General features: G+C 38.4%; 1 protein-coding gene across 2 annotated transcripts in view; it reads left to right on the forward strand.

The window, feature by feature from the left end:
- Positions 1-3,399, forward strand: part of LOC126299433 (protein phosphatase methylesterase 1) — a 91,063-nt gene extending 87,664 nt beyond the window's left edge. For both annotated transcript variants that reach the window (XM_049991335.1, XM_049991336.1), the window contains one exon: positions 916-3,399. In XM_049991335.1, the coding sequence (XP_049847292.1) occupies positions 916-922 (7 nt within the window). In that variant the 3' untranslated portion in view covers positions 923-3,399. The remainder of the gene's footprint in view (positions 1-915) is intronic.
- The last annotated feature ends 11,279 nt before the right edge of the window (positions 3,400-14,678 follow it).

Raw genomic sequence — 14,678 nt, forward strand, 5'->3', positions numbered from 1 at the left:
TTCAAATAATTTCGCATTATAAGCTGGAATTGCTCAGAATTTTAAAAATGAAACTTTGTATTCTCAAGTATTTCTGTTAGTTCAAATCCAGTTATGAATTTCCTCTCACTTATAAAGATATATTTATGAGAGAGCTGAATTACCAATATTGAGCACTATAAGGACGGCTGTTTCAATTGTTTTGCAAAATTTCTCACTTTGTTCTAATGTCCTTCATGTAAGATTACTGTTGCTATTCGATTTTTAAGTTTATTAAAGAAACAGTCATTTGGAAACAAGCCTTCTGTTCCCTGCAGTGCACTTGTTAGTGGTGTACTTCATACATACTCACAATAAGTTTTCCCTTGATAGTTGTGCAGCTGTTTTCATTATTGACACCTTACTCACATGATGTCAATAGATTAGTAAAGTGTTCTGTCTTACACAAATTTATGGTTTGATTTGAAGAATTTTGTCCACACATACCCTAAAAATTTCTAACGTTATGACTGTATACGTATATAATGTGATTCTGATGGAAAATTATTTTTCTCTATGGAGTGATTTATTAGGGTATATTGCTTACTTTTAAAAATAATTGTTTGTGTTCAAGAAGTAACAAAGAATTTTTATGCAATTAAAAAAGCATTATTTTATATGGAAGGTAGATTGGGTTCCAGGTATATTTGCTTAACATATATTTGACAGTTACAGAAAAAATCTTATATACTCCATCACAGGACAGCCCAAATTTAACAGAAACACACATTTCCCCTTAAAATGTGTTTTGCATCAAAATTGCCAATCATCAAATAGGATTTGTAAATTCTAAAGCTTGTTTGCTTGTTAGTCCACAGGACTGCTTTACTCAAGTATTCAATCTTTGTCCACTTATGTAACAAATCCTCTGACTACATTGTATATTTTGTTTTGCAGCATGTAAGAGCTGAGCAGTATGCATTATGAAGGTTCAGAAAATCGTTTCAGTGGGGAGCAGCTTTAACTTTCAATTTCCTGGTCCCAACAGTGGTTGTTAAATTGTAAGGTGTACTTTTGTGCTGTTCACAATACTGTAAATTTTGAGAGGGAGAAACTGAGTTCAATTGCTGTACAACAAATAATATAATAAATGATTTTTATCTCCCTCGATAAAATAGATATGTATATTATTAACATCTTGCCTGTTGTTGTGCATTCTCAATTGTCTTTTGGCAAATAAGGCATTATTCATGTCTGCTATATCCTTTTGTCTCCTTATATGAATGAAATGATAACTTTCATTACTATCACTTACAAGCTCTGCAAAATATAACTTCAAACTGCAGCCTAGCAGTATTATTTCATACATCCAGAATGTCTGCCTTTTTGGACGTGTTCCATAACAAAAGAGAGTAAGAGTGAGTGTGTAGCATACTGTAGGAGAAATTAAGATATTTGTTACTTGCTTAGACAAATTCCTGAGTAGATTAATAAATGTAATTATCATCTCTACACATTTTCACATCTTCAACCACTCTCTGCATGAAATGGTACAGTGTCATTAAGCCCTTTCTTTGCTTGTCCTAAAGTAGATATTATGGTCAAATCATGTCAGCAAATTTCTTTTTGCTGCTACATCAATCCTCTGAAGTCGCATTTCATGTTCCGTACTCGAGTAATTTAACATGTTGACTACCATGGGGCCACTGGTGGACACAGCGGAGCCTTGTGGCTGACATTGCGTGCCTGCTGACAGCCACACATTCCACTCTATTCAGTCTAGTAGTGTGCATTAACTGGTATTCCTTGATTAAGTTGATTCTGTTGTACAGGAAGTCTGGTACTGTATCTTGTTCAACTTTTATCATTATTGTTATCATTATTATTATTTTGCAAGTTTACGTTCAATGGTTTTTATTACTAATTCTTTATAAAATTACATCGTGGCTCTAAATCCATTATGAAGCTGACTCCTAATTTACCTTTTGATATGGACAGTGAGATTTCCTGTCATATAAAGTGAATGTAAATGGTTGCCACTCAAATAAATCCCATACTGTCAACCAGTGAGATAGCGCAACATTTTAAATTTCCAAAAACTGACTGGTTTCACTGAAGAATTATTGAGGATGTCAAAAAAATAAGGTTTTTATGGTGAACCAGAGTTATCATAGCTTTCTTGTAATGAGGATGTGTTTGTGGGCACAACTGATAGCAACACCAGTGACGATGGCGTATTGGTGATGGTGATGGCAATAGACAGCAAGAAACCTACAGTAATTTGAACTGTACGAGGCCACTACTAGGACGAAGGCTAAACTGGTAATACCATCCATTTACAGGCTGCATTGATCCACAGTATGTGATTAACAGGGTGCAGGGGATTGTGATGGAATTATGAACACATCTTCCAAAGATATACTGTATTGAACAGAGTGGAACTAGGTGCTGCCTGCTGGCACACATCGGGCTTGAGACTCTGCTGCATCAGCCAGTGGCCTTGTGGCAGTCGACTTGTTAAAATGCATCCCATTCAGTTACATTACTCACCAATGCTTTATGTGGATGCACATGAGAATTATTACACAAGTCTCCACTTTCTTTTACTCTTGGAACCCGTTGTGCAATATAGCACAGTCTTCTTGACTTCGTCAAATTCTATTTTGAGCGTAAGAATGAAAATTATCATAGTTGTGATTGTTGTTGTGTGTTGGACAGTATGCATTAAATGAGCAATATTGTACTCGATTTTGCCTGTATAAATTTGTTTTCTTTTGTGTTACTTGTACTTTAACCTATATAGTTTGCCTCTGACTGTTGTAAGCAATGTTGACTCTACTGTTATCGCCTTTTAATGTTTTAGTGCCATTTGTATTTCATAAATCACTGCTTTTATACTATAATGGGAAGCAAAAGATAACATCTCAGTTTGTAGCACAAATTGTGTCCAAAACACTTTTTCTCCTAACTGATAAGAACCATTCATTTGATCAACTTATTTTCATAATTTGTTGAATATTTATTTTCTTAATACCAGTGCTTTAGTGGACTTGTCTTGAAAGACTGTTTAATACTATGTACAAATTTCTTCAAATGGTATTATGGCCAAGATAAAACAAATCTTTTACTGCAAAGGGTCCATAGAGTTATGATACAGAAAAGTAACAATTCTGGAAATGATTGTTTCCAGGTATATTTTTGAAATACATATTGCCAACACACTTTTTGTGGACATTTGATGAACAAGCCAATTTGTATTCTGATTTGTTTGTTGTTTAAAGTTGAAAATATATTTATTTCATTCCTTGAAGTAGACATTATGCCATAACTGTAACTTATCACACCCTTCAAGTAACTTTGCAATGGGCCGAATTCAGATGATTTTTTTTATTTTCCGCTATGACTGTTGGATGAAATAAAATAAAGTGTTCTAAAAATGTTTGTTTGTAGAACATTCTTTATTTTCCACTACTAGACCAAGGAGATTGTGCAGAAGGGTGCCCCAAGGTGTGTAACATTGAAAGAATTGTATTGTAAGTTTGGTTAGAGTTCTACATTTTGTTTGGCATTCCGGATCTACAGAATAGAATTATTTAAAAATATGTTTTGCCAACAGGTTTCATGTGTTTTGTCCTAGAGTTATTTCTTGTAGATGTAGAGAATTTGCATTGGGCATGACAGAAAAGAAATAGCCAAATCAAGCTTAGGATCTTTCATAGGCTCACTTTCCATAATCTTTTTTCACTTGCACGCATTATCTGTAAAAAGCTTGCATTTGTAATAGTAATTTGAATAACCAACATCTACAACAGTTACTCATATTTATTACTTAAACAACCCACGATTTTGATAACTACAGTTGATTGTCAAGGTGCAGTATGTGTAAGGAGAGGAAAATTTCACGAAGATGACGATGTGAAATTTGCAGTTTTGAGAAAAATAGCATGAAGTCAATGATTTTTACGAGATGTGCTATAAATTTGAGTGTGTGAATTTACTAATATATGTAACTGATAGTTATTAAATGTTAAAATCACATTTTTATATCTAGTCTCTACAGGGCTGAGGTATGTATATAATATTAAAATGACAGTTCATTTTCTGTGTAACAAATTCTGATGTGACAACAAAAATAATGTAGAAATTTGTAAAAATAATACTAAATTTGGCAAAAAACACTGAATGTGACAAAACGGACAGAATTTGGTAAAATGTAAAATTTGGCAAAAAAGATGCCGAATTTGGTGAATTTGTAAAAAAAGAATAAATGGACAAACCACCTGTTCATCCCAGAGTAGCACTTGCAACCTAAATCCTCAGTTATTTGCTGCATGTATTCCAATCTCTGTTTTCCTGTACAGTTTTTATCCTCTACAGCTCCCTCTAGTACTGTGAAAGTTATTCCATGATGTCTTAACTGATGTCCTATCATCCTGTCCCTTCTTCCTGTCAGTGTTTTGCAGTGTTTTCTGAAGAACCACCTCTTTTCTTAGCTTATTGGTCCACTAATTTTCAACAATCTTGTGTAGCACTCCATCTAAAGTGCTTTGATTCTGTGCTTTTCTGGTTTCCCCAGTCCATCTATCATTACCATACAATGCTGTATTCCACACGTACAGTCTCAGAAATTTAAGGTTAAAGGATATCAATAATGAGATTTGCTGTTGTATAACATCACCAATACCAAACTGCAACATTCTGCTTACATGGGTTGAAAAACAAGTAGCCACACAAAAAAATGTGGCAGTGGCTTCTTGTCTACGACACAATAATGTGCGATGTAATCAGCGGCAGGTATTAGTATGGTGCAGTCTATCAGAGATCAGAATCATCATCTGGTTGATGAGTATGATGTCACAATAACAGTGACATCCGTGTACTACATCACCATGCCAAATGTGTTCATCAATTCCATATTCATTAGGTGTGGCTCTTTGAAAGAATATGGTTTCAAGCGGATTGCACAAAGCTACACTATTGTTGCCAAAATCGGTTTTTTGCTCCTTCTTATGATGTGTGTGAAAGCTAGTGTGTATGAAGCTAAACTGTATAAGCGTGGACTTTAAACAAGACTTTCGTCAAGAAATTACCATTGTGCCAGCATTGGTGTTCAAAAGTTAAATGGATTAATTTGCACAGTGTCTCTGAACACGTATTAACAACAAGTAAGTCAATTGTAAGACGAATGTAGCTGGCAGATACAATCAAATAGAAAATAGAGGTGTCTGCTATCTGAGCTGCTAAAGTATCGCCATTCCCACAATACCCCTAACTTTACTCTCCCAGCCTCCTGCCCTCACTCATTCCCAATTTTTCTATCCTTTTCCTTTACATACTACCGCCTTGTATACTTAAAAGACAATAAATTTCTCACACATCCTTCAGAATGTGCAGAGTTGCCTCTGTATTACCACCCCAACATCCATCACCCTTTCTAAACTTTTCCTTAGCAATTTTTCATTTCAGATGAATTGTGTTGTCTCAAAATGTGAAGAAACATAAGTCCAAAATGTATTCTTTAATAGTACAACGAACTGATAGCTGTTAAACATATCTGTTGTTTTGCATGTCTTTTCTACAAACTTTATTGTACAGTATGTTACATTGCTCCAGCAACCTTCAATGAAATTGCTACTAGATAACCAGAAGATGAGGAACTTCTGTAATCATGCACTGTGTTGCCTAATGTTTGTTTCACAAATGCCAGCCATGTAATTAATAGTGCTACTATTTCAGATTTATTCCCATTTTTGCTGAAACATGAATAGTTGTTACAGATTCTTGGCCAAATTGATCTGCTATACAGCTGAAACAGTAATTTATTTTCAACAATCATTCCATATGAATGAGGCAGACCGACAATATTGTCAAAACTGATTTGTGCCATTGTCGAAAACCAATGATTTGAGTCCGAACCAAGTAACACAACCTCAAGACCATTGCACATCCTCCACTGAATATCACTGTTGCCACAACACATTTAATGCCAGTGCCATATCACAGTAAACATTTCATAAAATCTTGTTCCAGTGCTCAGCAGTGGTTTACAAGGTATGTGCCACTTGTAGGTGATCTTTTTATTTTTGTGCTTAGTGATGTCTGGCAGCAGCATGACCATGCAAACTTAGTCCCATTTCTGGAGCACCTTGCAGTGTGCATATATTCCCATGTGTGTTAAGTTGGGTCTCTCTGAGCCTTTCACTTCTCTACATGAGCAGTGGGGTACATTAGCACTGTATTCTCATTAGGGAAGATGGTGGTCCAAATTTCCATCGGGATTTGTTTTCCATGGTTTTCCTAAGTTTCTGAAGTTAAATATGGGGATGGTTCCTCTGAAAAGGACATATCCGATTTCCCTTCTGAAACCGAGCTCTAATGACATTGTCTTGAGCTGAAAGTCAAACAGTAATCTTCCTTACATAACTTACGGATGTAAATAATTATTAGAGAAGTAAATTATTATGCATAAACATAAGCACTGCTGAATGTCATTGTTATTCTCAAACTGAAAAAGATATTTAATAATAAAGCTCATTATCAATAACTGTTTGCCAAGGATGCATATGCATATAATTGCAAAATGTGTGCTTGCAAAAACCACATTTAATAAATAAGTTTTGTTTTGTGAAGGGTAGTGAAGTGAATACTTCTTGCATAAGAAATAAATTGCCCCAACAGACTGTAGCAATAGGTGGCAGTGAATGAAAATTCAGTACATTGGATGCATACAAGATTTCCATTTATAACTACGTCAAAAATACCCAGTGCAAACTGACCCTCCAGTGGATAGCAAAGTGTTGAGTACAGTTCCTCATAGTGAACAAATTACAAGCTTACAGAATATTGGGCTGCCTTTGCGATTTGATTGAGAACATCCCAGAAAAAGCACATGATGTGTTCTTAGCTGGGATAAATCATCAGATATGAAAGTACATAACTGTTTTTTGATGACTGTCATGTATAGAGAAGTCGCAGTATCAAAAAATTGTAGTAAACTGCTGACAGAGCTGTATGGAAATGGAAAAATAAAAAAAGTTCAACCACTATGATTGCTGTATTATTTCACTTTACCGAGTCGTCATTTACTGAACATGTATGCCATATGAACTTCCCTATGGAGTGTCCTCTCATGAGATCGTAGCCTTGCATCATCAGACACTGTCCTTTAGCCTGGATGAGTGAGGAGGAGGAGGATTTCATCGTACATGGCCAGAAGGTAGTACATTTTAGCCAATTTGTAAATTTTCATGCTGCAGCTTATTGTCCAGCCACTCATATTTTCATATATGCGAGACCTTACCTAAACATCAAGATGATAGCACATTGAGCTGTGAGATTTGTTGTACATGCTTCTCTAGCTACCATAATCTGCCACTTTGTATTCCCATGAACCCTAATAAGTAACAAAATAACACCTATTTCCCCAGCTTTTATTGACAAAGAAAGGTGTGGATAGTCTGGATTATATTATGTTTTGGGTACATGTGTTCTATAGACTGAAGGGTAGTCAGGAGAAATTCTCATCCAGTATCATGTGCTTCAACACCCCTACAATTGCATGTATCCCCACATCATACATCAGATAAATGGGTTTCAAGAACACACACACACACACACACACACACACACACACACACACACACACACACACTGATAGAGAACCTCTCTTGAGACACATCTGTGAATATTGTGACATAGTTGTCGTGTTCATTTAAAATTTCATAAAACAAAAAGTTAAATAAAAGTCATTGGGTGCAGCGTTCTTGTCCCTCAATATATCTAATTTAATTTTGAGCTTCTTGAGTAACCTGATAGACAATCTGGGTTAGAGTTGGTATCTGTCAAATGCCAAGAGGTCATACTTTGAATGGATCTGTAAAGGCTACTTGTCGTTAAACCAGTACTGCCTCCAGGTGTCACTCTCAGCAAGTCACTGCTTTGATAGCAGTGTTTCTGCCTAACTGCTGCGGCATGTACAAATTGTCAGTAAAAGAGTTCAAACTCCACTGTTATACCTCAGACACCAAGTCAAATACATAAGATGAAATGGCAGAAAATACAATAGTTAACTTGTTTTGAACTATCTTATGCTTATTGCACTAATAATACATCTCCCTAGTGCTACTTAGGCTAATGGTATGTGGAGTTCAATACAGTGAATATAAAAGATATTTATGCAGCTTACATATTTCTGCTTTGAATCTTGTTCAGGAGACAAATCACAATTTAGGTGTTTTAAGATTTGTTTTCTGCATCAGGTGCAAGAAGTTAAACATGAAACACACATTACACCACATAAGGTGAAACCCCACAAGAAATATTAGTGTCTAAATTAAGACAATAAATGTGCATGTGTGCTATGTCATGAGACTAAGAAATTTATAACCTGAAGTATTATCAGTCTTATTTGGTCAGCAAAATATCTTCATACAGAAACTTATCTACAGTAAACAGTGGCTACAGCAACCAAAAAAAAGACATTAGTCATCTAGTAGATTCTAGTGCTTTGTACTTTGAATGGCTGGACTATATCTACAGAAAGATCTGCTGGTCAACTGCAAATGCATGTTTTCCTGTGTCAGCCATTTACTGCTGATGCCCACTAATTTCTTTGTTCCCTGGAGAAATGAGCATACTAAATGGACCAGTATTGTTGATGAAACTTCCTGGATTTAATTTACATTAGAAAATTATGATTCGGTGTTTATTTACGAGGGTGGTTTGAAAAGGTCTTGGAACGGAATAGGAAAAAAGTACTTACATCACTGAAACTTTTTTATTTTTCAATATAGTCTCCTTGTAGATAATTCACTTGATCCAACAATGTTCCATACCAGTCCTCATACCAGACAAATTGATGAAGAAGCTTTGCTGCAAATTCTGTTAGTCCGTTCCGTCTGGTGTCAGAAAACAGATATAAGGAACATAAAGAGGTAACTGTATGAATGTATACAGTGACTACTTGTATGTTTGTGCTGTGGAGAGATGACAGGTGATATTTTTCATTGAAAATGTTAGCTTTCCACCCAAGAAGGTCATCTTTAGCTTTCACTGAAGTACAGGAGCCATTTTATTGGTGAGATTTGTCTACATCTGCCTTTTTTCTTGCTTGTAAGATTGTAACTGCATGGCAGGTGAGGCTTCAAAGGAGAAACTGGTTGTAATACTTGGGACTTGAATTACCGCTTCCTGACAAGTGGCCTGGAGGCATTTATTCCAGGTTTCATTGGCATACAGCTGTGTGATTAATAATTTGAGGTTTCACAAGAACAGTTAGCTGGCATTGCTCATAGTGGATTACCAACCAGCTGTCTGCTAAAGAGGTTGAAAAAGATGCCTCCTGGGAACAATATGACCAGGACTGGTTGGTTTCCTCTGACAACTTTCTATCTGCCATTTTATGTTTCTACATTTATAATCTGTAAACCACTGTGAAGCGCATGACTAAGGCTATGTACCAGTTATACAGGCATTTCCTGTTCCATTCATGTATGGACTTTGGGGAGAATCATTATTTAAATGTCCCTGTGTGTGCTATAATTAATCTAATCTAGTCCGCATGGGAGCAATATGTAGGGCGTTGTATTATATTCCTGGAGTCATCGTTTAACATCAGTTCTTGAAACTAAGTAGGCTTTCTCGGGATAGTTTACATCTATCTTCAAGAGTGTGCCAGTTCAGTCTTTTCAATAACTCTGTGACAGTTACACAGTCCCACATGTTAAACAAACCTGTGAACTTTTTTTTCCATGTTGTTTTTTCTTTTCTTCTGTTTCACTGAAGTTTCAGCATTGTCAGTCAGCTTTTATTTTATTTGTGTTAAACGACAGGAATACATCCTCTTTACTACCTGTAAATATATAAGTTTGAGGTTTTAAAAAAGTACACTTTAACGAAAAAAAGAAAAAGAAGACGCCCCGCTAAGGAATTATCCAGATGGGACAGAAATCAGTAGATGTGATGTACACATTCAGACAAACCAATGATTTACAATTTCACAAATTGAGCATGTCAATAATCTCTGGCCCTTATGCAAACAGTTATTTGGCTTGATATTCATTGGCAAAGTTGTTGGGTGTCCCCCTAAGGAATCTTGTGCCTAATTCTGTCCAGTTGGTGGCTTAGATCATCAAAATCCTGAGCTGGTTGGCGGGCCCTGCATGTAGTGTTCGAAATGTTCTCAGTTGGGGAGAGATCTGGCGACTGCTGGCCCAAGGTAGAGTTTGACAAGCATGAGGAGAGGCAGTAGAAACTCACTGTACTGTAAGCCCAGGATGGCTTGCTATGAAGGGCAACAAAATGGGGCATAGAGTATTGCCAATGTTTTGCTGTACTGTAAAGGTGTGATGGATGACAACAAAATGGATCCTGCTATGAAATTGATTGGCACCCTAGACCATCACTTCTGGCTGTCGGGCCATATGGCAGGTGACAGTAAGACTGGTATCTCGTCGCTGTCCAGGGTGTCTCCAGACCCATCTTCGCTGATTGTAGGGACTTATTTCAAAGCAGAACTCATCACTAAAGACAGTTGTACTCCAGTCAATAAGATTTCAGTGTGAATATGTCCGACTCCACTGTAGAAGGGATTGTTGTTGTACAGAGGTCAATGGTAGTTGGCACTGTGAGCTCAGGCCCCTTTCTGTGAGTTGCCTGTTAAGGTCCTTCTGGTCACTGCCGCACTAGTTACATGTCAAATCGTTGATGATGCTGATAATGAATCCAGAGTTCTGAGTGTCTCTCTGACAATTGCTTAGTCCTCACGTTCTGTCATCTCCCTATGTTGACCGCTTCCTACTTGACACTGTATTCGGGCAGGGTTCATCCATCCTTGCCAAAAATGGCAAGTAGTCACACGACTCCTATTCAAATGTCGAGCAATTCACCAGTCACTCCAACCAGCTTCTTTGAGATCTACTACACGTTCTCTCTGAAATGCTGACACTGCATGTATTCTTCACCCACCTCTCTGTGATACATAGTTACTGTCCAATTGAGTACACGGAATGAAATTCACAAAGACTTCATGCCCTGGTATCAGCATGTCCTCTGTTTACTATCCTTGCTAGCTGCGTGGTGAAATTGCACTGCAGTAGCACATTCATCCACTGGCCACCGAAGTTTACAGATTTTGCATTTTTTGTTGATGCCTGTATGAATATCAATTTATGACCAATTTGCATACTCCTTCATATATAAGAGGGAAACATTCCATGTGGGAAAAATATATCTAAAAACAAAGATGATGTGACTTACCAGACGAAAGCGCTGGCATGTTGATAGACACACAAACATACACACAAAATTCAAGCTTTCGCAACCAACGGTTGCTTCATCAGGAAAGAGGGAAGGAGAAGGAAAGACGAAAGGATGTGGGTTTTAAGGGAGAGGGTAAGGAGTCATTCCAATCACGGGAGCAGAAAGACATACCTTAGGGGGGAAAAAAGGACTTGCGCGCGCGCAAGTACACACACACACACACACACACACACACACACACACACACACACACACACACACACACACACACAAGAAGACATTTGTAAAGGCAAAGACATCTCTGCCCAAACCTAAAAAGGCAAATTGTTCAGGTGCTCATGGAGGCCCTAACATAAGGCATCCATAAGAGAACTGAAAAGCAAGCTCAAAGTAGAGGGTAATCCAGAGGGTCCGTGTTTTTGGACATGTGGCTTACATACATTGCATGGTAACTTTAAGACAGGTTGTACTAGCATTGGTTGGAACATTGTTCAGTTTTTGAGAGCTTTACATAATCTATTTAAAAACATTCCATCCCACCAAGCTTATATCTATAATACTACAAGCACTTCTGTTTTCCCGCAGAAGTTTTGTGCTGTTTGGTGAGTGGAAAATAAAATGCTACCAGTCTAGGCTCAGCAAGTGTTAACAGTGTTTAAAACTTTGTGAAGAAAGCAGAAATGGTAAATAAGCATAAAAGGGGATAAAACCAAAACCTAAGGTCATTACTGGAATTCATTAGTCATAATTACCAAGTAGTGTGCAATCTTTGAGGGACAAGATGAACTCCTTTTTTGAGACTGACACTCAGGTTGAGTCATGTCTGACTAAATTTCAGTTAGATGCTCCCTTAGCTGCTCCTTTTATCTATATGTAAACACAATAGGGCCAATCAGCAATTGAGGAAGAGCATTTGCATTAACCTGTTGTTCTGTAGGTCGGAAGGGAATCTCAGTTATAGCATCACAGAAACAGAGTCCAGCTTTGTACGCGACAGACTGCTTTTTCCAGTAAAGGTGCCTAAGGACTGAAAAGAGAAACCAGAGGTTTATGATCAGTAATCAAATGAAACTTGGAACTGCATAGAAAACAAGAAATTTTTTGAGCACACACACAACAGTGAGGGCTTCCTTTTCTATCTGCGACTAGCACTGTTACACCTGTTTCGGAGTTTTGGAAGCATACACAATAGAGCATTAAGAACTGTCCGCATGTTGGTGTGCAAGAACAGCCCCAAGGCAACACTCAGAGGCATCTGTGGCCAAAACAAGATGTTGGGCTGGTTGGAAGGTAATCCAGCAATGTGCCTTGTGTTGTTTCGACTTTAATAGGATAAAAGCATGCTCATAGGTGGGTAACCGGTGTAAAGGAACATCATTACATAAGAGAGCATGAAGTGGTTGGACCAATGTGGCTGTACCAGGAAGAAATTTATGTAGTATAAATTTTTCTGAGAAAGGGTTGCAACTCTTTGATATTGGTAAGACACAGCAAAGCTGTAATAGCGTCGACATGCTGGCATAAAGGCTTGGCACAAGCATGCAAGACTTCAAACCGAGAGACAATAGATGACTGAGAAAATTGTGATTTGTCCAAGTTAAATTTCAAACCGGTGGCCTGTATCACCATGAACAAGGCACGAAGGTTCTACAAATGTTCATCTGTTGAGCAACCTGAGACCACAATATCATCCAGTTAGTTAATGCATCCTGGCACAGAAGCGTTGAGTTGCTCCAAAAATCGTTGGAAATGGCAGGAGGGCAAGCCATGCGAAACGGCAGGCCCTGGTATTGATACAGTATACCAGAAAGGGCGTATTCACTATGAGGACACATTTGGAATCATCATCCAGAGGCAGTTGTGAGTAGATTTCTGATGAGAATATTCAGGAAAAATGTTGGCCCCCAGAAAGCCATATTAAGAGTTCATTTGGATGGGGTTAAGGTGTGGATATCAATAATAGACTGTAAATTTACAGATACTTTAAAATCTCCTCTGAGCTGAAGATGCCATTAGATTTTTTGACTATTACCAATGGAGTGCACCAGTTGATCTAGTTCCAATCTGACTTGCTCCTGTAAAGCTACTGGGACTGGGCGGGCAATAAAAGAACGGAACCACGCCATTGGTTTCACTGTGAGGCAAGCCTTGAAATTGGTATCACATCCTAAACCTTCCAAAAACACAGAGGAGCATTCTGAGCAGGGTGTGTCCAATTGTTGATACAGAACTTGATCTGATACCATACACACTTCATCACAAATAGAGAACAAAATATTTTGAAGTTGTCTAACCCAAATAAGTCTCCAGTGTTGGCATCGTCCATTGCTAGAAATGTCAAAGGCCGAACAACTGCTTTGTATACTATGGAAGTAGAAAACTATCCATATATGGGTATTTGTTGTAACCCACCAGCCGATGAGAGACAGGACAATGCCAGTGATCCGAGATCCACATAGGCTTGAAAATTTAATGAAGTCACTGCTGCACCTGTGTCCACTTGCATTCTTAACATCTTCTCCATCACACATACTTAAGAGTTTTTTCTGGGCTTCCATCACTCGGGAAAAACTGCTCACATCCATGTTCATGATGGGGAAGGAGATTGAGAGCTGCACCCAGATGCAATATCCCCCCCCCCCCTTTTTTAAACAGTAGTTGCACGTTGTCCAAAGCTTTGCACATGCAGCCCACTCATGTTGAATGAAACAAGGGCATGACAGGAAAGAAGCGCATGGCTGCTGTTGTGGCGCTGACTGCTGCTGCTGCTAAACAGGGTGCAGCCCCATGTGATGTGGAGTGGAGGCTACTGGCACGTCATCTCCCCCCCCCCCCCCCCTCCCGGGTGAGTTAACAAAGGAAGGAAGGAAGCAACAGTGGCTACTTCACACACTTCTGTCTAGAGCCTGAGGTGAAACTGCAGCTCCAGAACTGATCTCTCACGGAAAAGGCCGAAGCTACAGGAGGTAGCAGATGGAAAATTTGCAATGGTCAGCGGATAGCTGCCTGACACCTATTAGTCGATGTGGGCTATCGTTTATCTATCATGAGTGTACAGATCGCGCATGTTTACTTGAGCCCTCTGCGATCGGTGGAACTCGGCTAACTTTCTGACACTTTGGAATGTGTACGTTTGCTGGCAACAGTAGTTACATAATAGTATTGTGCAACTTAACAGTAAGCAGCCATTGCGAATATACTGTCGATCTGTCTGTGGTGTTGTGCATAGTGATTGTCAATATTATTTATGAAAGTGAGCAAAGAGTCTGTACCAGGTCCTTTCAGCAGCTCGTCAGCTTCTGCTACGCGTTAAACTGTTACACTTTCATACCTTTTATAATCTTTAGGCTAGGCGTAAATTGAGACGCGTGTGGCGCGACGCGGCGCAGCGCAGCAAAGCGCGCGTTTTTGTGACATCATAGGCTCAAATGGGACCGCGCAAATTGCGACGCGACGCGACT

The sequence above is a fragment of the Schistocerca gregaria genome, chromosome X (genome assembly GCF_023897955.1).
Source record: "Schistocerca gregaria isolate iqSchGreg1 chromosome X, iqSchGreg1.2, whole genome shotgun sequence".
Lineage (NCBI taxonomy): Eukaryota > Metazoa > Arthropoda > Insecta > Orthoptera > Acrididae > Schistocerca > Schistocerca gregaria.